At 40.8% G+C, this 26,774-nt stretch overlaps 1 protein-coding gene across 1 annotated transcript in view; it reads right to left on the bottom strand.

Moving 5' to 3' along the window:
* The window catches only part of PAK5 (p21 (RAC1) activated kinase 5), a 303,256-nt gene that overhangs the window by 108,854 nt on the left and 167,628 nt on the right, over positions 1–26,774 (bottom strand). The window contains exon 3 of the mRNA XM_027623712.2: positions 2,865–3,077. Coding sequence (XP_027479513.1) covers positions 2,865–3,068 — 204 coding nt within the window. The 5' untranslated portion in view covers positions 3,069–3,077. The remainder of the gene's footprint in view (positions 1–2,864; positions 3,078–26,774) is intronic.

The raw sequence follows: 26,774 nt of genomic DNA, 5'->3' as shown, positions 1-26,774 counted from the left end.
TGCAATGGTGAATTTCCATTCAGAACCCCCAGTCTTCCTGAAGCTTACTGATGGGTACCCAGGAACTAGCACTTTGCCACAAGGCAAGACACTATGCACGTCTTCCATTTACTGCTTTCACGTCGCGATCTCTTCTTTTCCTTTGTCCCCTTTAAAGAACAACTTGAACAAATTAGAACTGTTGCTTCTACTTAAGTAACTTTGCCAAAATGGCTTTAAGTCTGCACAACTCATTTCACTCCTGTCAATCCCTTCATAGCTTCTTATTTCAAGGATTGTTTGGACTTCTGAAATAGATTCTGCATGATGTGTATAATATGTTAAAAATAGGGAAGGTTTCTCCAGAGAAGGCATTCCCAAAAAGTGGGATCATCCAAACCACACGACATACTTTGGCCCCTTGAGCCTTTTATTTTCCTTATTCTAGAGCGGCTGGTGGAGTCAGCAGGATTCTCTTGGACAACCAATATTGTCCAACAGCATTAACGGTACTCAAGGGATCTGGAGGAGAGGATCAGTCTAAAGGAGATGGCGAGAGTATCAAGTATGGATTTACTGGGCATCCTTCAGTTAAAAGTGTTTGATTAACTTTATTCCTTCTGGGGAAAATTCAGCCTAGCTAACTACTGTCTTGTCACTCCTCATCTGTATTTCTTTTCTTTCTCACAGGCAAAACTGCACCTGAGGTCCCATTTGCAAAATTCAGGCCTGGGTCTATGCTGAAGATGTATTTTCCAGTCACCTTTCAGTTGGCATATAAGTGTCTGTAACAAATATTTTCATTTCACACAGACCAGAGGCTCACTCCTGGGGCATCAGGGCAAGAACGCCCATACAGTGAGTAAGAGAATCCGGGGGCTCAGGAGCTTGGCAGTTAAGGAAGTCTTGCTCTGACTCTCGGTGGGGCTGACAAATTCTGTCAGAGAGGGTAATGGGCCAGCCCATCTGAGAGATGGAAGAAATGAACTAGAAGTCCTGTTAAGTCCTACATCCACCAAGCATGGTGGATTATCACTGAGATAGGAGCATCCTCCTTCATTGCCAGCCGGGATCTGCTAGGACCCAGGTGAGTTAAAAACCACAGCAAATAACACTCTGTCCTTCCCCAATAATAAGCACACTCTCTAATAAGACAGTACATGTCCTGGGCCTTTAGCTCGGATGTTACACTAAGACTCTGTCTCCTTCTAGAATGTTCCTCATCAAATGATAACCACATTCAGTAATTGTGTTTCACTTGGGCATTTTTCCCTCACTGTGAAGATCAATGGCAAAGAATTTTTCTGGGCACAATGCACATTCCAACATCTGAGTTTTATAAAAACTTGGGATATGAGAAAAAACAAAAACAAAAAAATAAAAAGCAAATTCTTTCTAATCTCAACTTCTTATTAGATATGGCCCACCCTATTATTTAGTCATTAGTGAAGCATTAGCCTTCTCTTAGGGAGAAAATCCCATTCGATAAAAGGATACTGCCTACTATCAACCAGTAGAGTTGGTTAATTGGTCAGTTTCTATTAAATATCAATACCTGCTTTAAATGGGAGATTCCTTTTTGTCCCTAAAGATGTATCTTCTCAAATATCCATCTATTGAGTATTTTACATTTTAGCTGGCCTGAAAAATTTCAGAATCTTACCAGAAAATCAAATTCACAAAATGAACGATTAGAAGACTCTATATTTATCTTTGGTTTGAATAGACCTACCTGTTTCAATACGAGAATAGAAAACAAAACCAAACAATACCAGAATAGAATGACCAAGACTATGCATGAATGATGGAATCACAATTTTAATTTACTCAGCTCTGGTGATATAAGAATTTCCAGTAACTTATCAGCTAGGCTTCTTTATTTGCATCCTCTAAAAATGCAACCACTTCTGTTTTGCCTAAATACTTAAACACAATGTATTCAATATTCATGTTTCCACAGAAGAAGGTATTCATAGCTCAATGTCTGCTAATACGATGAGCAAGAGACATAGAATAGAATCTAATCTATTAGATAACAGGATGATAAACTTCAATGACATTTAACTCTCACAGGCAGCTTTTGGGCAATTGCTTGCTGGTCTCCGGAATTCTTATCATTTTTTTTTTTTTTTTGACGCATAAGGAAACAGCAATGACTGGATTTTCTCTGTAGTCACTTGACATATCTGAAATTTATTGGGACTAATTTCTGCTTTAATGCAATTATTTTCATGAATATCCCTTGCCAAAAATCTACTAGCCATTTCTTTAAGGTAAATTACAACCTATAGGACTGAAGTGACTCATTTTTATTTGAAATAGCTAGACCATGAAGACAAATATGAATATATTATGTATTTAAACATGATTATATATAAAACATGCACATATATGTGGATATATATGTATATGCATGTGTGTGTATATACATACATATGAATCATTATTGTTAAAATCTGTTAGTACTAAGTTTTCTATACAAGTTTAAACATTCTGAGGGCAAATGTAAAACACCTAAAGGTTGCCTATTTAATCTGAGGTTACTGTCAACATTTACCAGAGGGAGCAAATAATATTTTTCGGTATGAAGACTAGCAAACACCATTTTAAAGTAGAAATAAGATTTTTCTATTTTGTGATTGCATTTTATGTGTTTGATTTAAAAAAAATCTCACATCTGAAAGCTGAGGTTCCTTTTCATGTGCTGCAATTTACAATAAGTGGGGAACATTATAATCATTGAAGAATAAGTGCGGATCATCAGTGGATATTTAAAAACAAGTGCATGATTTAGGCATTTTTCTAGCTTGCCTGTAAGGATGGTGCACCGCATCAAATGAGAACACGCATCTCGAGCCAACTTAAAGACAGAATCCCCACCTTACCTTCATGGGCGCCAGCTGGATGGGTGTGATGCAGGAAGGGTCTACCATGGGCTTGGGCCTGTTGGCTGTGTCGGCTAACAGGCTGTGCCACTGCTGGGGGAGGCCCGTAAACTTCTGTTCTTGTGGATCAAACCCAGTGTGCACCCTGTGTTCAAAGTTGGAGGGACCAGATATTTCAATCTTTTTCTTTTTCTTTCCAAACATGATGCAAACCTGGGAAATGCAAACAGAAAAAGAGATCCTGTTTAGATCTCACCAGCAGAAGACGATAGGAAAATGATTCAGTCACAGGGCTAGCTTTCCAATTATTCCTCTCTGTCTCAGCAGCAAAAGATGAAGGGTGGATTTTCAGGGTGTGTAGAGCAGGTATTTCATTCTTAATCTGTTTTCTCCTTGCCCTGGCCATGTGGAATATAGTCCCTGCCCCAATGATTTTGGATTTGGCCATGTGACTGTTGTGTGGTCCAGGATGGAGGGTTTTGAAGGCACTGTGTGTTTCCACTCTCCTCTTTGTGCTTCTGCCACCTGGCAGGAAGATCTGTCTTGTGGGTGATACTCCCTCAGCTTGGATCCTGGAAGGAGAGATGCATGAAGCAGACCCAAATCCAACCTCCAGTCTGGATCCACGTGCAGCTGAGCCCCAGGTGACTCAGGAGTAAGAAAGCAATGTTTCTAATTAAGCCACTAAGATTCCGGTCTTGCTACGTGGTATTAGCAAAGCAAAAGCTGACGAGCACACAGGGAGAAGCATCTCAAAGTTTGGTGTGCACTTAAAATCTAAAAACCTTTGGACAAATAGGGGTACATATGAAAAAAATGGGGTTAATAATCACTTTCACCATATGCAATTCTTATGAGGATTAAACAAACATTTGTAAAACACAAAGTGCTGCAAATATTAAATAGATTTCTGAACAAATATACAAGAAACTTGAGTGGCACTGCCTGCAGAGAAGGGGAGAAGGGAGATTGGGGGACAACACAGGGAGGAAGACTACTTTTCACTGTATATTTCTTTTTTTTAAAGATTTTATTTATTTATTTGACAGAGAGAGAGAGACAGCGAGAGAGGGAACACAAGCAAGGGCAGAGGGAGAGGGAGAAGCAGGCTTCCTGCGGAGCAGGGAGCCTGATGCGGGGCTTGATCCCAGGACTCTGGGATCATGACCTGAGCCCAAGGCAGATGCTTAAAGACTGAGCCACCGGGCGCCTGGGTGGCTCAGATGGTTAAGCGTCTGCCTTCGGCTCAGGTTGTGATCCCAGGGTCCTGGGATCGAGTCCCGTGTCGGGCTCCCTGCTCCTTGGGAGCCTGCTTCTCCCTCTGCCTCTCTCTCTCTCTCTGTCTTTCATGAATAAATAAATAAAATCTTAAAAAAAAAAAAAGACCGAGCCACCCAGGCGCCCTGTATATTATATTTGGAACACTGTACAATGTATTTTGCCTGTTTGAAACAATGTCGTTTACCCAACTGAAACATATCCTGTGACCAGGATACTTCCAGGATACCTGCAAAATAGTCACTTTGTGCTTTATGGTATTGAAAACTCATAAGACGTCCTGGATTTAAATCCCAGGCTGATTCACCTATTCACTATGATCTTGGGTTAACTGCTTTTCCATCTCTCAATTTATTGTGAATAGGATAATCATGATCATTTGGGGAATCCTGAAAACACAGCTGCAGGCACTATAAAAGGTGATGGTTTGGCTTCAATGTTGCTTTGTTAGGGAAGCCTTATCTCAGCCCTTAGGCTTAAATAGGTGGGTTATACTCGTGTACAGGTCCATGTACAAATTCTTCACAGCATGTATCCATGTCAATTAATTAGGTGTAATGGTGTGCCGGGTGTCTGTTTTCCCTAGAATAGAAGACACACCAGAGAAAGGATACTGTTGGCTTGTTCACTACCGCGTGCCAGTGCCCGGCATATAGAAGGGCTCAAGAAATACATGCGGACGGACTAAAATCATAAGCGTGGTACGTTTATTCATTGACTAGCACCTGGGATAAGAGCTCCACAGATGTTAACATCTTCCCTTGCTCTCCCCCTCCTCCTGACCCTCTCTCTCCCTTGCCTTCATCTTCCATTAAAATTTGTTTCTTCTTTTAACGAGTTATCCCTGCTTGGCAAACAGCGTCTTCCTGCTGCCTTCAAGTTTTCTCATGGTCCTAGTCCATCCTCCACTGATGTCTACTAGTCTGTTGAGCTGCCATAACAAAATACTCGGGACTGGGTGGTTTATAAACAACAGACGGTTCATTCTCACAGTTCTGGAGTCTGGAAGACCAAGATCAAGGCTCTGGCAGATTCAGTGTCTGGTGAGAACCTACTTCCTGGATGGCTGTCTTTTTGCTGGTACCTCCCATATTGGAAGGGAAAAGGGAGCTCTCACTGGCCTCTTCTAATAATGGCACTAATTCCATTCATGAGATTCCACCCTCATGAGCTGGTCATCTCCCGAAGGCCCCACTTCCTAATGCTATCACCTTGAGGATTTGGAGTCCAATATATGGGTTTTGGAGGGACACATTTAGACCACAGCACTGGATGGATATGTATTCTTTTGACAGAGATCAGATTGCTCACAGCTTTAACTCCCCCGGACTCTACAAAACCCATTTCCCCATCCATCCTGGTTGTTACTTCAGACTAATTTGGAAAACACATAAAGTGATAGAGAAAAATCAATGAAAGATAATAAGGGCTCAAAACACGATGTGTTGTCTCTTTTGGAGAGCATAACAATTTAAAAAAACTCTTTAAGTACCTTACTAAAGTATATTAATAAATATGTCAGCTGATTTTAAACATTTGAGAACACCCAAGCCAAAATGTAAAGAACTAAAGGAATTCAGCTGTGGTAGACAATGCCAGGAATGGCCCCCGATGTTTCATGCCCCCCCTGCGTCCATGCCCTTGGGTGGGTCTCTCCCACATGATGCTGGGCCTGGAGATGTAATTTGCTGTGGCCAATGGGACAAAAGAAACCACACACAAGCATGAAATGATCTTGTACTTTGGGGTTTGCCCACTTGCTGCTCTTGGAACCAGCAGCCAGCTTGAGAACAAGGCCAGGCCATCCTACTGGAGGATGACACACTTTGGTCCAGCTACCCATCAGCCCAACCATCAGCCCTGGTAGCAGAGCCACGTAGCTGACCAGCAGCTATCCACGAGGTGAGCCCAGTCAAAACCAGCAGAAGAACCATGCAGCTGAGCTATACCCAAAGTGCTGACCTACAGAATCAGGACAAACTAAATAGTTTGTTGCTTTAAGCCATTACATAGTGGAGTACATTTCAGCACAGAAAATGCTAATAGCAAAGACCTGCTTATCATCCCATACCTTGTATCTTCAGATGCCCATCATTTTTCTCTTTCTACTTTAGCTGCTTCAAAGTCTAAAATAATAATGTCCGATCTGGGTAACTACATTAGCTGTTATACAATTCCATTAACTCAGAGGAATCCTGACTGTGATGCTATTCTCTGGTTGGATGAGGGCCTGCAAGGTTTTCAGTGGCCGGGATATTATGCTAAATAAGTGAGTCTACATATTACGTCTAGGTGTTATTTAGTGAAAATGAAAATCATTTGAAAATATAATTTGGTCATGTGTTGGCTGAATCCACTTGATATTTTAATAAACTTTATGACCATTTTTTTAAAAACAAGGTAGCAATTACTTTACAAAAATCACATGAGATGAGGTTTGATTTTTTTTTTTTTTTTTTTGCATGAATTCATACATGAACAGGCACTGAAAATGCTAGGTGAAATATTTTTAGAACCAGAATAGAAATGTTTTACTATTCCCTTCCTGACTGTGAATGTCCCAGGGGTTGCCATGCCATTCAAATGAGAATGTAAAAAAGAAAATCTCAATGAATGAATACTCTTCTTATTCTAAAATAAGACAGTTGTGGAGAGGAAACCTGTGGCTGAATGAATTTTCCTACGCTGTAGCCTGCGGTAATATACAACTGTAATTTAAATGGTTATAAATACAGTGCTACATATCTAGTAAGTTTGAGTTAAAGAGTTATAGAGGAAGAAACTAGAAAGGAAAATTAAAAAGTTCTACATTTTCAAGTAACATTCCTGTGAAGCTCACACTTGACTAAATGTGGAGAGAGAATCTCCACGGTGTATGGTGATATTTCATTAGCGATGAGGAATCTCACACTCAGGCGAAAGAGTCCTGATGCTTTTTGCAGCGCTAAGCAGAGAGATACATGGTAGGAGGCCCTCCTAAAATCCAAGATCTGCTTGATAAATGGTCTCTTCTCTCTGATATGTCCATGCTTAGGCTGTTACTTAGGCATAGTGCTCAAGGCTCATTGTGTCCACTAGTACTTAAAACTCATAATAACACTATATTGGCAGTGGGGGCGGGAAAGGATGTTTCAAGACCACCGTTTGATTTGCTAGAACTCACAGCAACTTAGAATACACTCGCACTCCAGCTGTGATTTATTACAGTGAACATATGCAAAGCATAATCAGCAAAGGGAAAAGGCACATGGACAAAGTCTGGAGGAAACCAGGCGTAAGCTTCTAGGGGTCCTCTCCCAGTGGACTCACACAGGACGTGATTAATTTCTCTAGCAATGAATTGTGACAGTACACGAAAAATGCTATCTCCCAGGGAAGCTTGTTATAGACTCAGAGCCTGAGGATTTTATTCAGTATTAGTCATACAGGCACCCTTTGCTTGGCCCATGCCAAAATTTTAGACTCCAGAAGAAAAGCAGGGGTTCAGCATAAACAATGTTTGCATAAACAGTTTAGTCACAATGAACCATTCTTATCAGGAAGAGGTGGGAACCCTGCTAAATTCCAAGCTCCCAGATGCCACCCAAGGGCCAACCTTGCAAACTGGCTTTTCTAAGACATACTCAGGCCTGCTGTGTTAACTCTTCTCTGCACAGGAGGTGTTATTATCATATCTCCATGGAGGAAATAGCAGCTCAGAAGTTAAAAAATGGCAAAGCTCGAGACTCAGAACCTCAAAACACACGCTTTTTAATCACTACACAATGCAACGCTGCCCTGCACTAGCACCAGACATCCCCTCCCCTGACCTTCTTAGGAAACTTGTGCCCCTAAAGATATGCCTGGGTGGGGATTGTGAGCTCAAATAAGGTAACTATGAGATTCTGGAAATTTGGGGATCCTATTAGCTCTCTCCAGAAAGACCCTTTTTCCTGACTGAGCAGAACTCTGTCACTGAGCAAGGGTCAAAGGGCTGCTGGGAGCCAGGACATCCCCTCGATAGAAAAAAAAGACCCTTGCTGCTCAGCATCCATGTAAAGTAAGGGCATAGAATACCACATTCTGCTCCCAAGTTCCAGCAGACCTACTTCCAGAACATTTTGGTAGTTATCATTCAGCATAGAAAATTTTGCTACAGGTTTTTATTTTTTAAAAAGATTTATTTGGGGGGTGGGGAGAGAGAGCAGGCTCCCCTCTGAGCATGGAGCCTGATGAAGGGCTCAATCTCACGACCCTAAAATCATGACCTGAGCCGAAATCAGGAGTCAGACGCTTAACTGACTGAGCCACCCAGGTGCCCCGCTACAGGTTTTTAAATTAGGCATTTCAAGACTGTATATCTGCTATTTCCTAATTACTTTGTTTCACTATTAAACACACATGTGAGCACCCCCCTGCTAGTTTGACTATGCATTAACCAAACTGTGTTCCTGAAACACCAGTTCTCTGAAAGGTGAAAGATATGGAGGATGGAGGGTGGTTCCTTAGTTAAGTACATTTGGGAAACAATGGGTTATATACGTTTCTTTGTAGGCCTTCTTCTCTGCTACTGTGTAGTTACATTCCTAGAGGAAGAGAGTAAACAGACCCCAGAATCCCTGCTTCTGAAAGTTTCCGGCAAAATTCAGAGCAAACCACACTGCTTTGATGGACAGTTTTGGTCACCATGTGTTCTTGTATGGAAGCTGTGTCATGGAAGACACTGAAGGAAATCCAAATTCCCAGACTCCAACGCAACGCTCTGCCAGCTTCCCTGTCATCTCAGCCCGCGAGCTGCTTTCAGCAACATGACAGCTCTCGGGCCCACCTCAGTGCTGCCTGAAGCACGTGCCTAGCCTCAAAGCTCTCATATGTGGCATCTCCACATTCGGCTTCCTGAGCTGGGATCATGAGCAGAGATTCAGGGGACTGGCAAGTGAGAGGGGCACCTGGGATCCTTGGTGTCAAGCTGCCTGGTGTGGTGGCACAGCACCTCACTGGGGACCAGAAAATGCTACTTAAAGGAGACTTAATACAGGACTAATTGTGCCAGATGCTGTCCTGTCTGTGTAAACTCACATATTCTCTCCTCATGGTAATTTATGTTGTAAGGGCTATTATTATTCCTGCCATACAGATCAGGAGACCGAGTCTCAGCGAGGTTAAGGAGTGCCCAAGTTCACCCAGGTAGGAAGATGCTAAAACGGGATGCAAGCGCAAACAGTCCACATGCTGAGAACAGGCTCACCTACACTGCTCGCTGTCTTGAATACCAGAGCGGTCCCCACTTCCACTACATGGCATGCCCTGTGAGGCTGGCCGCCTGGGATAGTCTTCCTCTCTAAATGCAAATACTCCAGATTTGCTGAGCTTCTGGACTAGTTAGAATTACTAAATAAGAAGGCAATGGAAGAAGCCTTTCGAAAAGCATCAGTACTGGCAACAGTAGGTAACACAAAATGAGTATTTCCTGGAATCAGACATTGTCTAGGCGAAGTGGAATAGTCATTCTCTTATATTCTGACAATTCTGTGAGGTATTACGTTTACTTCACAAGTGCAGGGACTGAAACTTTGGGAGGTTAAATCACGGGGTTACCCATGGTACCACGGTTAACAAGTGGCAGAAATGGAGAGAAATCCAAGCCTACCTAATTTTAAGACTTGGCTCTTAAGGACCATGTTTGACTGTCTGGTTGCAAAGTCCTATTCCATTATCAACATGCAATTACTCTCACTTCAAGTGAATTTTAGGCAAAACCAATAACTGTGTATGTGGAACTAGCCTGGAGTATATAGGCAGGCTGGGAGACTCTCCCAAACCCTATGTGATATCACAAAGTAGCAGGGAATTTGGAGAATAAACAACATGTCACCTTGCAAGATATAATACGCCCTTTACAAAATAAATGATTATTTATAAAGAAGTCATTATAAAAAGAGGAGAAAGACAACAAGAAACTTTGGGAAAACCCAAAACTGGAATGGAGAGAAAAGATAATCATAATATAAGTCTTGGCTCATCAGTAAGCAATGACAAAAATCACAAAATTTAAGGACCACTTACATATATAACCAAAAATAGCTGAAAAAATTATATTGGGAAAATAAGGGAGGTAGGCAGATTATGCAATAAAGCAAAGTTCTATCTACATAGCAGAAAATACAAGGATGGGGTTGACTAAAATTGCTATAGCTGCATACAAATATCTTTGTCTACATGTAAAAACCTGAGGGGCGCCTGGCTGGCTCAGTCAGTAGAGCATGCAACTGGATCTCGTGGTTGTGAGTTCAAACCCCACGCTGGGGGTAGAGACTACTTAAAAATAAAATCTTAAAAAGGAAAAACTGGAAGAAAAAAAAAAAAAGGCCCCAACTGAAGAAATGTCATGGAGGCTTCTGGTAAGCAGAACTTGGAGGTATCATGGCAATCATTAGAGTTCTTGTGCTTTTTGTAAACACATGTGGTATATTTCTTTTCGAGGGCGCCTGGGTGGCTCAGTTGGTTAAGTGACTGCCTTCGGCTCAGGTCATGATCCTGGAGTCCCGGGATCGAGTCCCACATCGGGTTCCCTGCTCAGCAGGGAGTCTGCTTCTCCCTCTGACCCTCTTCCCTCTCGTGCTATCTCTCATTCTCTCTCTCTCAAATAAATAAATAAAATCTTAAAAACAATAAAAAAATAAAAATAAAAATCCATCCTTCGGGCTAATGTTCAGAAAGAGAGATTGATCTACATGGGTAATAGAGTAAACAGGGGGCTCCCAACCATCATTTTGAAATATGGAGAGTAGTCACTCACGAATGACTGAAGAAGTTGCTGGCTCTTGAAAAATGCACAGATGGCAGCTTGGGTTTCCAAATGACACCAGTGTACTCAGATGGTCATCTTGCCTGAGAAGTGACAGTTCATACAGAAGGAGTATTCGTTAAGGTGTTTGAATCACAGTTGATTTCTAATCCTGGGCTCTTTTACCCTTGTTTCTATTGTTCTACATTACTTGCTAAGCTTTTTGAGTACTGGAAAAGCCTAATTAATTTTGTGGTGGCCATGTTCACCAAAAGTGGCATGCAGCTTGGGAAAGAAGTATCTCCTCTGATTGTTGAACTGCACACTTACATGATGAGCAGATGGAGAAATGCAAAGAAACCACATCTGACATAAACTGGTATCCCCTATTTCTTGCCTCTCTAGGAGGTCTCCTAGCTCATATTGCCTGCGGTTCATGGTATACGCATTGTATTGGTCAGGGTTCTTCCAAGAAACAGAACTAACAGGATTTACATAGATGTATAGAAGAGATTTATTACAGGAATTGGCTAATGTGGTTACGCTGGCCAAAATGTCCCATGGTCTGCTATCTACAAGCTGGAGAAAGCTATTGGTGTCTTTCTGTCTGAGTCAATAGTTCTCAGAACCAGGGGCTCATATGATGTAAGTCCCAGTCTGAATCTGAAAACATAAGAACCTGTAGCGCCAATGTCCAAGGGCAGAAGACTGGATGTCTCGGCTCAAGCAGAGAGGGAGTGAATTCACACTCTTCCTTTGCCTTTTTGTTCTGTTTGGGTCCTCAAGGAAATGGATGGTGCCCATCCACCTTGGGGAGGGTCATCTGATATATTCAGTTTGCCAATTCAAATGCTAATGTCTTCCAGAAACAGCCACACACACACACACAGAAATAGTTTACCGGCAATCTGGGCATCGCTTCCTCCAGTCAAGTTGTCACATAATATTAAATATCACAAGCATGTAGGCAAGAATTTGTAAGAACATTCTTGTTTAGGTGGGAAATGAAGTGACCTTGCAGGTAGGTTTAAAAACTCTTCCTGACTCAAGCATGCTTACTGGCCCCAAAAATCGCCACTAACACTTGATTCTTCTGAATCTTTTTAGAGCAAAAAGTCAGTTTCAGGGCCATGAATTCCATTTTCAACTTTGTTGCTCAAGGTTTAACTAGTTATATATATATATATATATATATACACACACGCCCGCACACGCGCCTCATAACTTTATTTTTTTTTTTACAACTTCTACCATTCTTTATTAATTTGTAGAGCTTGAATACTCAGTAAGAATAGTAGTATACTGATGGGAGGCATCTGTAGTTTCCAAAACGCTGGCATGCTCATAGAGGTTTTTGAAAGGACTTTCGGCCAAAGGATACAAATTCACAAGCTATTGCTTTTCTAGTGTATTCAAAATTATTAAAGATACTTGAGACACATGATACCATGTGGATGAACCTTGAAGACAGTATGCTAATGAAACAAGCCAGACACAAAAGCACAAATATTGTAGGATTCCACTTATATAAAGTACCTAAAGAAGTTAAATTCATGGGGACAAAAAGTAGAATGGTGGTTGCCAGGGGCTGGGAGGACTTACTATAAAATGGTATACAGTTTCAGTTTGGGCAAATGAAAAGGTTCTGAAGATGGAGGGAGATGATAGTTGCCCAAGAATGTGCATGGACTTAAAGCCACTGAACTGTATACTTAAAAATGGCTAAAATGGTGAATTTTATGTTCCATATATTTTATAACAAAAACAAAATAAAATAAAATAAAAAATATAAAAAATAATAGATAATAGCATGAATGTGTTCCAGGAGCCTTGACTTGCATGGGGGAAGTAGTTAGCAGAGAAGGGCCGCGGTGAAGAGGGGATGGGGTAGGGAAAAGATAAGCAGAGTGGGAGCCAATCTATTAGATAATCTTCTGTTCACATCTCCCCTCACCATCAAAATGGTAATGGTCTAGCCTCTGGCACTGACATCTACTTGGAGGTACGCTTGCAAGCCCTATAGCTGAAGTGAGGAGTCAATGTAATTACTGGACTATTAAGATTTTGAGCTAGACAGACAGCTGGATACTTAAAGACCACAGAATTAAATATGGTGCCTTTAATGTACATCTCAAAAGTGATTCTTTCCTCGCTGACTCTCTCATGAAGAGGTTTCTCTTTTCTTAGCCTCAATGCTATTTTGAAAAACTTGGTAAATGTAATAATGGGTACTTAAAGACTTCAGAAATGCCTAGCCGTGTTTCGATAATTTAGGTTTAATGACTAGCCTGTCATTGGTAGAAGAAAGGTGGCTGTTCGAGAAACCGTACTGCAGAGGGCTTGGCACCAACCCTACCATCTCCTTGTTGAGATGCCATTGCTCAGACACACATCTGTCATAGCCTCAGGATCTGGCTTTTAGTCATGCTGCTTTTAGGTAAAATATAACATGGATCACACATTTATGATTCAGGGGAAGAAATAAAAAAAACTTGGGATGGGGTCAATCTAAAAATAAAGTTATTCTCTCGGACAAACTATTATTGCATCAAAAAAGATATAAATGCCATGGTCTCCCTTCCTCAGAGTCCTTTGTTGTGGTGTCTCCTGGACGTCACCCATGGGACAGTCACTGTGTTCCAGCAGGTCCTTCTCCCTCCAGAAAAACTTTAGAGCATGTTGGGTCGGTAAAAAGATGCTTCTTGTATCTGGTCCCCATCTCTATGACTCTCCATCCTGGCTTCAATTCATCCATCTCGTTTTTCTGCCACCTAACTTATGGGACTAACAAAAGGAGTCCTTTGAGGAAAACGTATTTAAATTCTAATCATTTTTACACTGTCCAGAGTGATAACATAATGTTAAAACAGTAGCAAGAAGACTATAATAGTTCATAGAATAGCATCAACAGAGAAGGCACTCAAAAATTGCAGAAAAATATGTAAATGTTATGGTCAAAAGCTACTTTTTCACCATGGTTTTATCTCATACCACAAGTTTACTTCCTCTTTATGCTGATGACCTCAAACATGGAGACACAACCCATGCTCTTCTCCTAAGTTCCTGATTTATGCATCCAAATCCCCTCTTGGATTCTCCCCATCCTTGACATCTCCGAAACGTAAGTTACAAACTTCCTATGTGTTGAACTGGTTCCTTCTCTAGATAACTCAATCCTATATACAGTACCATGTTGTATCAAATTGTTGAAGCTAATTCTGGGAATCTACTTTGACTTCCCCTTTTCTATCATCCTCCAAATCCAGTCATGACCAATTTCTGCTCATTCTGCTCCCCAGATGTCCAACACATCTGTACATCTCTCTAAATTCTCAATGCATTAGTTCTCTAGTGCTGTTACAAAGTACCACATACTTAACAGCTTGGACAACCCAAATTCATTATCTTACAATTCCTGATGTCAAAAAGTCTAAAGTAAGTCCCAGTAGGTGAAAGTCAAGGCATCAGCAGAGCTGTATCTCCTTCTGGAGGCTCTAAGGAAGACTCCATTTCCTTGCCTTTTCCAGCTTCCAGAGGCCACGTGCATTCCTCAACTCTTGAACCCTTCCCCCATATTCAAAGCCAGCAGTATCGCATCTCTCTCTGACTATTCTTTCCTCTACCTAACTCTCCTCTTATGCCCTGTTCTTCCACTTTTAAGAACCCTTGTGACTACACTGGGCCCATCTGGATAATCTCCCTATCTTAAGGTCATCTTATTAGCATCCACAATTCCACCTGGAGCCCTAATTCCCCTTTGCAATGTAACCTAACATATTCATGGATTACAGGAATTAGCCCTTGGACATTACTTTGAAATATTACATTCTCAGGAAGTTGCAAAGATAATATAGAGGGGTTCCCTGTACCCTTCATCCAGTTTCTACCCATAGTCACATAATTACTGTATGATATACAAGCCAGGAATTTGACATTGGTGCAATGTGCACAAATAATAGGACAATGTTGTATCACATGTGTAGATTCACAAAACCACCAGCACAATCAAGATAGAGATCTGTTCCATCACCACAAAGATCTCCTTCTTGCTATCCCTTTTATAGTCACTTCCACCCCCTCACCCTTGGCAACCACTAATGTTTCCTGTATCCATTAATTTGTAAGGTTGAGACTGTTCTGTAAATGGCATCAGACAGTGTATGGCCATTTGAGATGGGCTTTTTTGCTATCATCATCATGAGATCCACCCAAATTGTTTTGAGTATCAATAGTTCCTCTTTATTGCTGAGTAGTATTCCATGATATGGCACACCCCTGTTTGTTTAACCATTTACTTATTGAGGGATAATTTGGTTGTTTCCAGTTTGGAGCTATTATAAATAAGGCTGGTATAAAAAATAGTGTGCAGGTTTTTTTTGTGGTTGTAAGATTTACTAATTTTTTGTATTGATCATGTATTGAAATGACAATATTTTGAGTATTTTGGATTAAGTAAAATATATCAAGATTAGTTTTATTTTACAATGTAAAATATGGCTACTAGAGTATTTAAAATTAAATATGGACCTTGCATTGTATTTCTTTTCCTCCCTCCCTCCCTCTTTCCTCCCTTCCTTTTTCCTTCCTTCCCTCCCTCCCTCCCTTCTTTCTTTCTTTTCTTCCCTTTTCTTTCTTTCTTTTCTTTCTCTCTCTTCCTTCCTTCCTTCCTTTCTTTTTCTTTCTTTTTCTTTTTCTTTCTTTCTGTCTGTAGGTTCCATGCCCAGCATGGAGCTCAAAGTGGGACGTGAACTCACAATGCTCAAATCAAGACCTGGGCTGAGATCAAGAGTCAGATGCTTAACTGACTAAGCCACCCAAGTGCGCCTTGCATCATATTTTTACTGAACAGCGCCATGATAGAGTAACTTCGAGGAGAGTAATTGTGTGGCTACTTGCGATACAGATACTGGTAAAAGGTGCTTAGGATAAGAATAGGATGGATAAGAAGGTGTAGGTCTTGCAAAGTTGAGACACAGCATTCCAGCAGAAGGAACATCAAGGATAATGGCCCCAAGAGAGAAAAGGAATTGCCTTTTCAAGAAATGGAAGCAGTCCATATGGCCTAAGCAGTAGGGATCTAAGGGAGAATGGAGTGGCTCACCATCTTGAGACAGCCATTGCCTACATAGCCCCAGATTCTCTAGTTTCCCTCTGTAACCTACATCATTGATGTTAATGCCCAAATATCCTCACCAACTTTCTGAGGGTAATAGGTAGAAAACTGAGGGTAACAGGTAAAAAGTATTTCCAAAGTGACTCTTCAAGTGGGCAGAGTTTCTCAAATAGACACTAGCCCATATATTAATCCTAGCAATACCATTGTTGTCTGTTTGCTTAAAACTTACTGGAAATTGTAAGTAGATTAGTTTACCAGTTAGCTTTTGCTGTAATAACCAACCACCCAATGGTTAGTGACTTAACTTAAGTGGTTAAGTTTCTAGTGCTGTTACAAAGTACCACATGCTTAACAGCTTGGACAACCCAAATTCATTATTTTACAATTCCTGATGTCAAAAAGTCTAAAGTAAGTCCCAGTGGGTGAAAGTCAAGGCATCAGCAGAGCTCTATCTCCTTCTGGAGGCTCTAAGGAAGGCTCTAAGGAATACTCCATTTCTTTGCCTTTAGCTCACGATATGGGGTTGGCAATTGGTGCTGAGCTCAGGTAGGTGGTTCTTTGGGTCCTCCTTGTGCTGGCTCAAGTGTTCTGTAGCTGTGAGTTGGCTGGAGATCGACTTGCCTAGGATGGCCACATGGACTCTAATCTGTCAGTAGGATAACATGGGCATGTTATGGTGGTATTAGAGTTAGAAGAGACAGAAGTGAAGCCTTTTGAGACCTAGGCAAGAAACAGGCACAATTGCTGGTTCCACTACATTCTATAACCAATGCAAGTCCTAAGTCCAGCCCAGATTCAAGTATGGGGAAACAGAGTCCACCTCTTTGAGAAAAGAGTTGCAAAGTCACGTTACAAAGGGTGTGGTCACAGGGAGAGGCAGTGAATTAGGACCAGGTCTATAATCTACCACAATTAGTAACTGGGTGCTGGAAATGTTTAACAATTGGCTCTGGGAAGGGGGCAAACAAGCCTTGATTGCAGTGTCTTGTCAATTTCTGTAGTGTAAATATTCCCAACCATGGTTGATTTCAAGCTACCAACCTGACATTGCTGAACAAGGAATTTCTGAAAGAGGCGCACAATTGGCATATCTTATGAAAATAAGCCTATGTAAGCAAGCTCCAGTATAAATCTGAGAGCTGGCAGTGCAACACTCTAATTTCTGGCACTCGCCTATTCAGGATAGCACACTAAGATGCCTACCCTCTCTTACAAAGGCTACTGCAGCAAGACACTTGCCCTGGCAACAGGTACAAAGGCCTCCAAATTCCCATATTGCATATAAAGATTTTAGAAGTCTCTGCCACAAAAATGAGGAGATACACCATAACTGGTTCACCATCTAATTCTCAAACTTCCCAGGTGACTGAAAATAGGAATGTGTTTGCACATATACATGTGCTGGTAATCAAAATCAGATCTCCTATAAATTATAATTGGAAACACTGTCAAGCGTAACAACATTAAAGACTGCTTTCTTTCCTTCAGTCTCCAAGATGATAAAATTTGATGCATCTGAATTTCACACTGAGCAAAAAAACCTTAATAACCTTAAGTAATGTTAATTATGCTTTATTTAGATTGGTCATATGGGTTACATCAACACTTTCCTAATTTTGCTTTTTCTCATCTGAGGGTCATATGCTGACACCAACTCCTGGTGAGAATATGGGCTTCACCTGGGCAAAGCAATGGGCCCGGTCTTATTTCCAAAAGTTAGTTATTATTATTCTAATAATATTTAAGTATTTGAAAACCTCACAGAGCACCTGCTTGAGGCTATGGGAAGAATAAGTTGACAAGGTGCCCACTTCTAAAGCCTCTGAACTTACAGTTTTACAAATAGAGTATTGGGTGTAAGAAACTCTTTCCTGTTGGAGAATACGGGTCAAAATATCAAGAAGGGTTTTCACTGCTATGAGTAAAGAATAGAACCTCCTTAGGAAATACCACAAACTGGTACAATTTCAGACAGGTTTTTAAAATATTAAGCAATTGGGTGTTATACGCAACTAATGAATCGTTGAACACTACATCAAAAACTAATGATGTACTGTATGTTGGCTAACTGAACATAATAAAAAAATAAAAATTTAAGCAATTGGAATTATTGGATATTGCTCTGTCTTCAAACAATCCAACATTCTGAACATGAACTGTACCCCTGATGGTGTGTCAGCTTTAAAATAAAGTTTCCATGCATAGAAACCCCTGCCTTAAGGTGTAACCCGTCACTTCTGGCTCTCCTCCTCACATCGGCTTCCCATGACAGCAAGCATGCCAAAGGGGAAGGACTGGAATGGGTTTGGTGCAGACAGCCCAAGTCAGACCAGCTGAGAGGTCCAATAATAGCAGCAAAAACAAGAATTAGCGGGGCGCCTGAGTGGCTCAGTCGTTAAGCGTCTGCCTTTGGCTCAGGTCATGGACCCAGGGTCCTGGGATTGAGCCCCGCATCGGGCTCCCTGCTCTGCAGGAAGCCTGCCTCTTCCTCTCCCATTCCCCCTGCTTGTGTTCCCCCTCTTGCTGTGTCTCTCTCTCTCTCTCAAATAAATAAAATCTTAAAAAAAAACAAAAAACAAGAATTAGCTTGTGAGATCCTAACTCCCTTCTAAACCTAAAGATACTCACTCCTATTATAAGATCATTCCAGAGTATCTCATGTAATGCCTGTCACATGCGGCTCTCAAACCGCAGAAGAGGCTGGGGACAATGCTGGTAATGGGGATAAAGGTAACTGGTGTGCTAAAGACTTTCAGAATTATACAATGAGGCAAAGATGCTACAAACAAACTGTACAGGAAACTGGCTGTGTGCATGTCAGATGTGATTTGCATTCCAAGCTGACTAAATCAGCTGTAGAGCAAGATTATAGTAACTTGTCTTTCCGTTCTTTCTTTCCATGGTCCTCACTCCCTCTTTGGACAAATATTTTACTGAGCACCTATTAAAGATCAGGCACTGTTCTGGGTGCTGAAGACTCAATGAGATGAAGATCCCTTCCACCCTAAGGGGCTCATCTCTCTCCCACTAGGAGAGAAAAACAACAAATAAATAAGTAAATTACTTAGTGTATTAGAAGGTGATAAGATCAGGGGAGAGGAAAGAAAGGCAGGGAAGGGGAGATAGTGAGTGGTGGAACAGGGGAGTAGAAATTTTCAACTGTGTGGTCAGGGAAGAGAAGGGGTCCCTAAGAAGGTGCTATTTGGGCAAATATCTAAAGGCAGTAAAAGTTGTAAACCAGAGGAATATCTGGGCAAAGAGCTCTAGTATGAGGAAGCACCAAATGCACAGGCCTGGGTATGTGGACATGCCTGGTGGGTTCCTGAAAGAGCAAGGTGGGTAGTGATTGGAGAACGGTGAGCAAGGGGACAGACAGACATGAGGACAGACAAAGGAGAAGTCAGAGAGCATAGGGCAAGTCTTTGGGTATGGTCCCCAGACCTGTGGCCTCAGCATCAATGGGTAGTTTGTCAAAAATGCAAATTTTTGTGCCCCATGCCAGTCCTACTGAGCCAGCAACTCTGGGGACATGGGATCCACAGGTCCATGCTTGATCAAGCTCTCCAGATGATTTCTGAGGCACACTCAAGTTTGAGAAGCAGTGACTTAAAGCATCAGCTGCCACTGAAGGACTTTGGTTTGTGGTTGTGTGTGTATGTGTGTGCTTTCCTCTGAGTGGGATGGGAGGTGATCTGAATGTTGGGTGACTTGATTTAAAGCAGTTATTTGATTTGAGTTACAATGTGATTATCTGATTGTAAGTTTTCCAGGCATATTCATTTTCCTAGACCACAAATGACAGCGTAGCAGGGAGATGGTCATGTAGGACCTTCCTCTGTAGCATGGCCTCCTTGGGTCTCCCTTCTGCCTCTGCGGACAGTGGCTGGTCCTAAAAAAGAGGATGCCCATCTGATACCAATACACTGTAATGAAAGGCTGGGTTTATCTGCAGATTTCCTTCCTGGTGACACTTGCATCACTGCAGCAGAGAAATTTTTCTATACATGGTAGTTTAAGATTTAGCATAGCTTGCTTTCTACCTGTTGGGGAACCATTTGTTGACTCATAGCAAAATATTGGCAGGGGAGTGTACCATGCACTGGGTATTAACAGCAACCATATTTCTTATTGTGACAGCTCCTTGGCCATTCCCTTCTAATATAACATAGTGATGATATTCCATGTGATTTTGGGATGCAGGTATGGAATGACAGTACTATAGAGAAGAATACCTAAAATGTTAACAGCAACAACCACCAAATGCTTCATAATGCACTTGGATGTCGCACGGTCCCCCTTCTGGAACATGGAGTTCACCATAGAAAGTGTGTGCCCAGTTTGGGACTACAGGCCCAACTCCCTTTGTATTTAGGTGTTGTCACATGATTCGGCCCGGCCAACAGGACGTGTGCAGAAGTCAAGTCAGTCAGTTCCGGTTCAAGGCTTTCATGTTGGCTGGATGCAGGCAAAGAAGAAGTGCAAGGAGGTGGTAAAATTTCAAGATAGAAGGAGACTTGGGTATCTGGACTGTTGCATGGAAGAGACCCACCTGTGGACCAGAAGCACCTGCACTGCACTTCAAGCAAGAGAGAAACAAAATTCTCATGGGTAAGCTAAGCTTGGCTGTGCTAACAGCAAACATTACCTTATATATTGTCATTCTTTTTTCTGATATCAACACTATGCTGTCAGCCAATAACATTAGCCTCATATCAGACAGGGAAGAGCTGAGAATTAGAATGAATTCATTGCCTCAGGTCACAGGGCTAGCTGGTGGCACATATATATAGGGCGCATGTTAAACTCTTCCGGCCTTTAATGTATGGTTTTTACATTAAACTCTTAATTTCAGCTCAGGTCATGCCCTCAGGGTCATGGGATTGAGCCCCGAGTCAGGCTCCACGCTCAGTGTGGAGTCTGCTTGTCCCTCTGCCTCTCTTCCTCCTCTCTCTTTCTCAAATAAATGAATAAATAAAATCTTTAAAAAAAATACGAAATAGCAGCAATGGTGATGATGAGCCACTATGCAAAGTTTCAGTAGGAACAGCCTAAAGAAGATGATCAATGCAATTGTTAATAAAATTATTGCCTGTTTTAGAAGATGGACTCTTTTGTGATGTAAGACAGTGGATAGAAGCTTTGCTCCCTTAAACATATAAATTAATAAAGGCAAACCCATTGCAGTGGGAAAATTGCGGTCTTCTGGAGCAATGTTCTGTTTTCCCCAAACCTTGATTTTAATCTAGACATTTTGTGTTCCTATTGCTAGTGGCTAGTCGGCCCTGAAAAATAACCTCGAGGAAGGAAATTTTGCCAGAATAGTAACTCCTAATTTCGGCATCTTGAAACTGTGTCGAAAATGTACTTAATGTGAAGTTTCTAGAGAGAGTTATTTAAATAGCATTGTCATTTCCCTCTCTGTTATGCATAATAATAACCCTTTGAAATTCAAATAGTTGAAAAAGTGCCAAAATGCATTTTCCTCTCAAACTGAATGCTACTGTTTAATTTGGGGAGGTTTGTTGCACAGAATGGTGAGATTTCTGGCTCTTTTAAAATGGAAAACAGGTTTATGGGTCCCACTTTCTATGCTGTCAGAATCATGAAATATGTAAACTCAGCAAAGATGGCCCTTCCCTTTGGAAAGATAGGGCAAAATAGGTGAAGGGGATTAAGAGGCATGAACTTCCAGTTATAAAACAAGTAAGTCACAGGGATGAAATGGACAGCAAAGAGGACAGAGTGATATTGTAATAACGTCAGGTGGTGACAGACGGTGACCACACTGACCATGGTGAGCTCTGGGTAATGTACAGACTTGTCAAATCACTACGTTGTGCACCTGAAACTAGTAGAGCACTGTAGGTCAACTACACTTTAATAATAAATTTTTTAAAAGATGCTATATAGGGGTGTCTGGGTGGCTCAGTCGGTTAAGCGTCTGCCTTTGGCTCAGGTCATGATCTCAAGGTCCTGGGATCAAGTCCCGCATCGGGTTCCCAGCTCAGCAAGGAGTCTGCTTCTCCCTCTCCCTCTGCCTCTCCCCCTGCTTGTGCTCACTCTGTCTCTGTCTCTCTCTCTCTCAAATGAATAAACAAAATCTTTAAAAAAAATTTCTTAAAAAAATAAAAAAAAAGGATGCTCTATAAACCCAAGCTCAACAACAACAACAAAAAGGAAAAGAAACAAAGAAAAGAAAGTGTAAGGCAGGGCTGCATTTTGGAGCCCATGTCCAGGCTTTTTATGAGCTCTGGAGCACAGATAGGGAACTCAGATGACCACTGAGAGGGGCAATTTTCTTTTTTTTTTAAAGATTTTATTTGAGAGACAGAGAGAGGGAGGGAACACATGTGAGTGTGCACAAGCAGGGGGGAGGGGCAAGGGAGAGGGAGAAGTAGGCTTCCTGCTAAGCAGGGTGCCCCAAGGATGCTGGAGCTCCATCCCAGGACCCTGGGATCATGACCTGAGCCTAAGGCAGACGCTTAACTGACTGATCCACCCAGGCACCCCAGGGGCAGTTTTAAAGTAAGTTTCCTCCTTATAAGAGGGGAGCTCTTTGAATGAAAAGAGCATGTAACGTTACTGCTTTACACTTCTACTTTTCTACACACAACTGGCTTTCATGGCCTACTTGCTCAAGAGTCCCAAACTGGAAAGTATTCATGTAGCCATCAGCAGTTGCGTGCATAAATTGTGCTCAGTTCCTACAGAGGAATGCTATAGAACAAGAGAAGGAACTATAGATAAATACTTAATGAATTTCACAAACATAATGCTGATTTTAAAAAGCCAGATATGAATGAATGCGTACTTTATCCTATAATAGGAGGCTTTACAAATAATAGGTCAGACTCAGGCAGAGAAGTTCCTTCCATCAAGGTTACACTATATGATGGAAGGAGCCCCAGAAACATGTCAGAACTCTGAGACCCAATGATCTCACATGAGCAAGGTTTGAAAGTGAGAGCCTGTAGATCCTAACCAGAGTACAATGCTTTAATCCAAACAGAAAGCAACTCAGCATTTCCCCTTATCTCTCCAAAGGGTTCAGTGCCCTGACACCCTCTTTTCTATGTGAACAAGGTGATCACAAGAGATTCTTCAACCTCCAATAGTTTCCTACAGTAAATCAGACCTCCAATGATCTCATCCAGCTTTAAAATTCTATGATTCTTTGATGCTTTGGGAATTGGAACTTGAAAATTAACAAGATGTATATAAAAAATGGTTAGAAAATGGCAATATTATGGTATAATGTCTATCCAGAAACCACCATTTTGGCCAGACAATGGAACTTTGCCAGATATCCTTTAAATATCATGGAAAATCATTTCACTTTTTTCAAAAGAACCAAGGGAGTATTTGTTGTTTTTAATTATTTCTCCCACATTCTTCTATAGTTACCATACCTTATCCTTGGCAGTATGAAAGGCAATAGTCATGCGTGGGTGATAGTTCCTAGCTATAGTTCAAGCCTATAGCTTCAAGTTATGTATCACAGCCTCATAAATACAAGGCTAAAGGATATTTAAAATCAGAATAATATTCACTGAGACAAAGCCCTGACCCATAAATGTCAACTTATTTTTCTAAAAAGCAGTCTCAAAAAAATGGGCACAGGGAGGCATAGCTTGGCAGCATAACTTGTGGAGTGTGGAGGAACAACTGGGTAATCATCATTGGGTATTCACTACTCAAAAGTCAAATTATTTTATAAGACAGCAAATGTGGCCCACAGTTAACTGTGGGCATGACCACCTCCCCAAGTAACCTCAACTGCTGGCTGAATGTAAATCCCCCATGGCTGGAAGAATAATATAATGTTGCATTTACATACATGCCTTCAGCAAGATGGCATATCATGGGGGCTGAGCCATTCACTCTTTCTCCCTTGCCCTTGCTTATGACCAGGAAAAATGGCCAGGATTAGGTGGAGAGTCAATGGACAGATCAGCAAAAAGGTAACTGGCCACTTGGAAAGTGAACCCATGAACTTTACTAGAGCATAACACTTGGAGTGAGAACACATTTTGTACATTGTCATTAGTGTCTTGCTCCAACCAATAACCAAAACCACCTTTTAGAAGCCACATTGGCTGTTTCTGGACATGAGGATGCCATTTACCTGATGGTGTAATGATCTCCATCCTATTGGGAAAATTGATTAAGATACTTTCAATTTTGTTAATTCCATTTGGGGTTGCTGCATCCAAGGCACAGTTACCTAAATGCAGAAATGAAAAGGAATGTCCGTTTACATAATGGACACTCTACTGGAGTAGGCCCCCAGCGGGGGGCCTTCCTGCAGACCAGCACAGACTCATCCAGTGGCCTGTCAGTGCCCAACAGCCACAGCATACTCAAGAGAGGTCCTTTCCTTGGACTGCAGCACCATAAGAGACAATTTTTAACATTTTATTTATTTATTTATTTTTAATGTAATCTCTAGACCCAGCATGCGGCTCGAATTCACTATCTTGAGATCAAGAGTTACATGCTCTTCCAACTGAGCCAGCCAGGTAGATGCCCAAGAGATATTTTTAATGTATCATGGAATACAAAATCCAACCTGGTGCTAATTGTGGAGGACAGTAGAAATTTCTATAAGAAAAGGCGTTTGGTATAAATATGGTTATAAATGTAATTATACATGTTGTAATACATGTACAACATACCTTTTAAGACATACACAGAAAATATTCAAATGGAAGGCCATATCAATGTTTTAGAGGTAAAAAGTGATTTGGTTATTATTTTATATTTCTTTAAGTATATTTAAGATGGTTTTTCCTGAACTCCGATTACTATTATATTTACATCCTATTTTTAGTTTATATATTTATCTATACACATGGCATTGTTAAATATATAACTAGTATCCTTTTATAAACATCTCAGAGAAATCAAGTTTTCTTTTTTTACTTCCACTTTTAGGTGGTTGTATTATTTTTATAGGTTCACATATGCCTTTTCTTCTATATTTAGGTGCAATCATATTAAATGTCTTCCTTTCTCTATTCTCTTCTTGGTTATAACCTGAATAAATCCCATCTTGTGAGTTTGTAAGAAGATATGTCAAAGAAAGGATTTCATTTTTCTCAAGGAGAGGAGGAACTTTATGTGTCACCCAAGCAACTTCCAAGCTGGGGCATCTCTACCATGGTTTGAGAGGAGAATCAGCCATTTTGGTTTGGTGCCAGAATTGGACATACAGCTATTTTCAATTTCTTAAAATTTACCCTAAGAGGAAAAAACCCACACAAGAGTAAGTTCTTGTAAAGGTAGCTCTGAGTTTAAAAGGGACCCTGCTCCTATACCTTGTAGAAAGTGAGATTAGCGAGAGCTTTCTTCTTAGTTTTTGAATGTAGAATTTATTGAAGGAAGGAAAAACACAGAAAGGAAAAGAATCACAGAGTGAAGAAAGAACCGTATGTTCTTATAGAAGTGATGCCAGAAATGGTCATACATTATGGGTTAATTCAGTTTTTGAAGGCAGCCTTGAAACTAATATACCAATTCTCAAAATGTGGACATGGACATTTTTTACTCCAAATCATACTTACCCAATATCGCTGGAAATGCAACCCATTTATACACTTAACATTTACTGAATGTCTGATATAGGTCAGTGCTTATGGTTATTTTATCTAAGATATGTAAAATCCGGGCACATAATAGACATTCAGTAAATTCTAAAAAGCAAAAGTGAAAAATTTGTATCTTCTCTATCCCAAAATTATAATAGTGAGTTTTCTTTCTTTTTTTTTTTTTTACTTTTTTACTCTGTCCACATAAATAGTAGAAGCATAAATACAAACAGATGGCTCTTGAACCATGGTCTACCTTTTATAACTCTTGAGCAGAAAAGCTCACTCTATGAAGGATGCAGAAAACACTAATGCATTAGACAGGGATGGTTATAAAAACATCCATGAGGTCCCTTCTGCTAAGGTACAGAAACTCAAAGAATAACGTCCAGCTCCTCTTCCATCTATTCATCTCTGTGCAAAACCATTTCCCACACAAAAGGAAGAATTACACGGGCAAGAAAGAAATCGTAACATGGAGGGACACAGAATGATTTTAGTGTTTTTGACATCCTATTGCATTTAAAATAACTACAAAATGCCAGTTGTCCTTCCTGTTATAACAGATGGAAGGAAACCAACACCTTGTCCTTAATGTTTTCACAAAAGGGACTCAAAATGTGTTTATTAGCATACTTATTGAAAACAGAAAAAGAACTCAAAAGAAATGAACCTCTCAAATCTCTTCCCTTAAAGAAAGGAAATAACTTTCTAAAAAGGGCTGTTCAAAACTTTCTAGAACGATACATATACCACTTATAGCTTTTGAGCACTGGAAATGTTTGTGCAACCAAGGAAATGAGCTTTTAATTATATTTAATTTTTTTAAGATTTATTGGTGGGAGGGTAGAGGGAGAGAGAGAAACCAAGAGATGCTTAACCGACTAAGCCATCTAGGTGCCCCTTAATTATATTTAATTCTAATTAATTCTATCAAATTTCAAAAGCTACATGTGCCTGGTAATTACTATACTGGACAGTACATCTCTAAAGATGAGGACTTTATAGGTTATTTTAGGAGAAGTTAATAGTACAAATAATTCCCTTATAATTTACCTGTCTGATTTATTTACAGTTTATCTGCCTCCTTACTTCTCCAAGTATCTGTTGTTACAATAATCACGTTGAAAATTCTTTTCTAGGGGCACCTGGGTGGCTCAGTC

Source organism: Zalophus californianus, chromosome 8, assembly GCF_009762305.2.
Source record: "Zalophus californianus isolate mZalCal1 chromosome 8, mZalCal1.pri.v2, whole genome shotgun sequence".
NCBI classification, from domain to species: domain Eukaryota; kingdom Metazoa; phylum Chordata; class Mammalia; order Carnivora; family Otariidae; genus Zalophus; species Zalophus californianus.
This window is presented reverse-complemented; position numbering and strand designations above follow the sequence as displayed.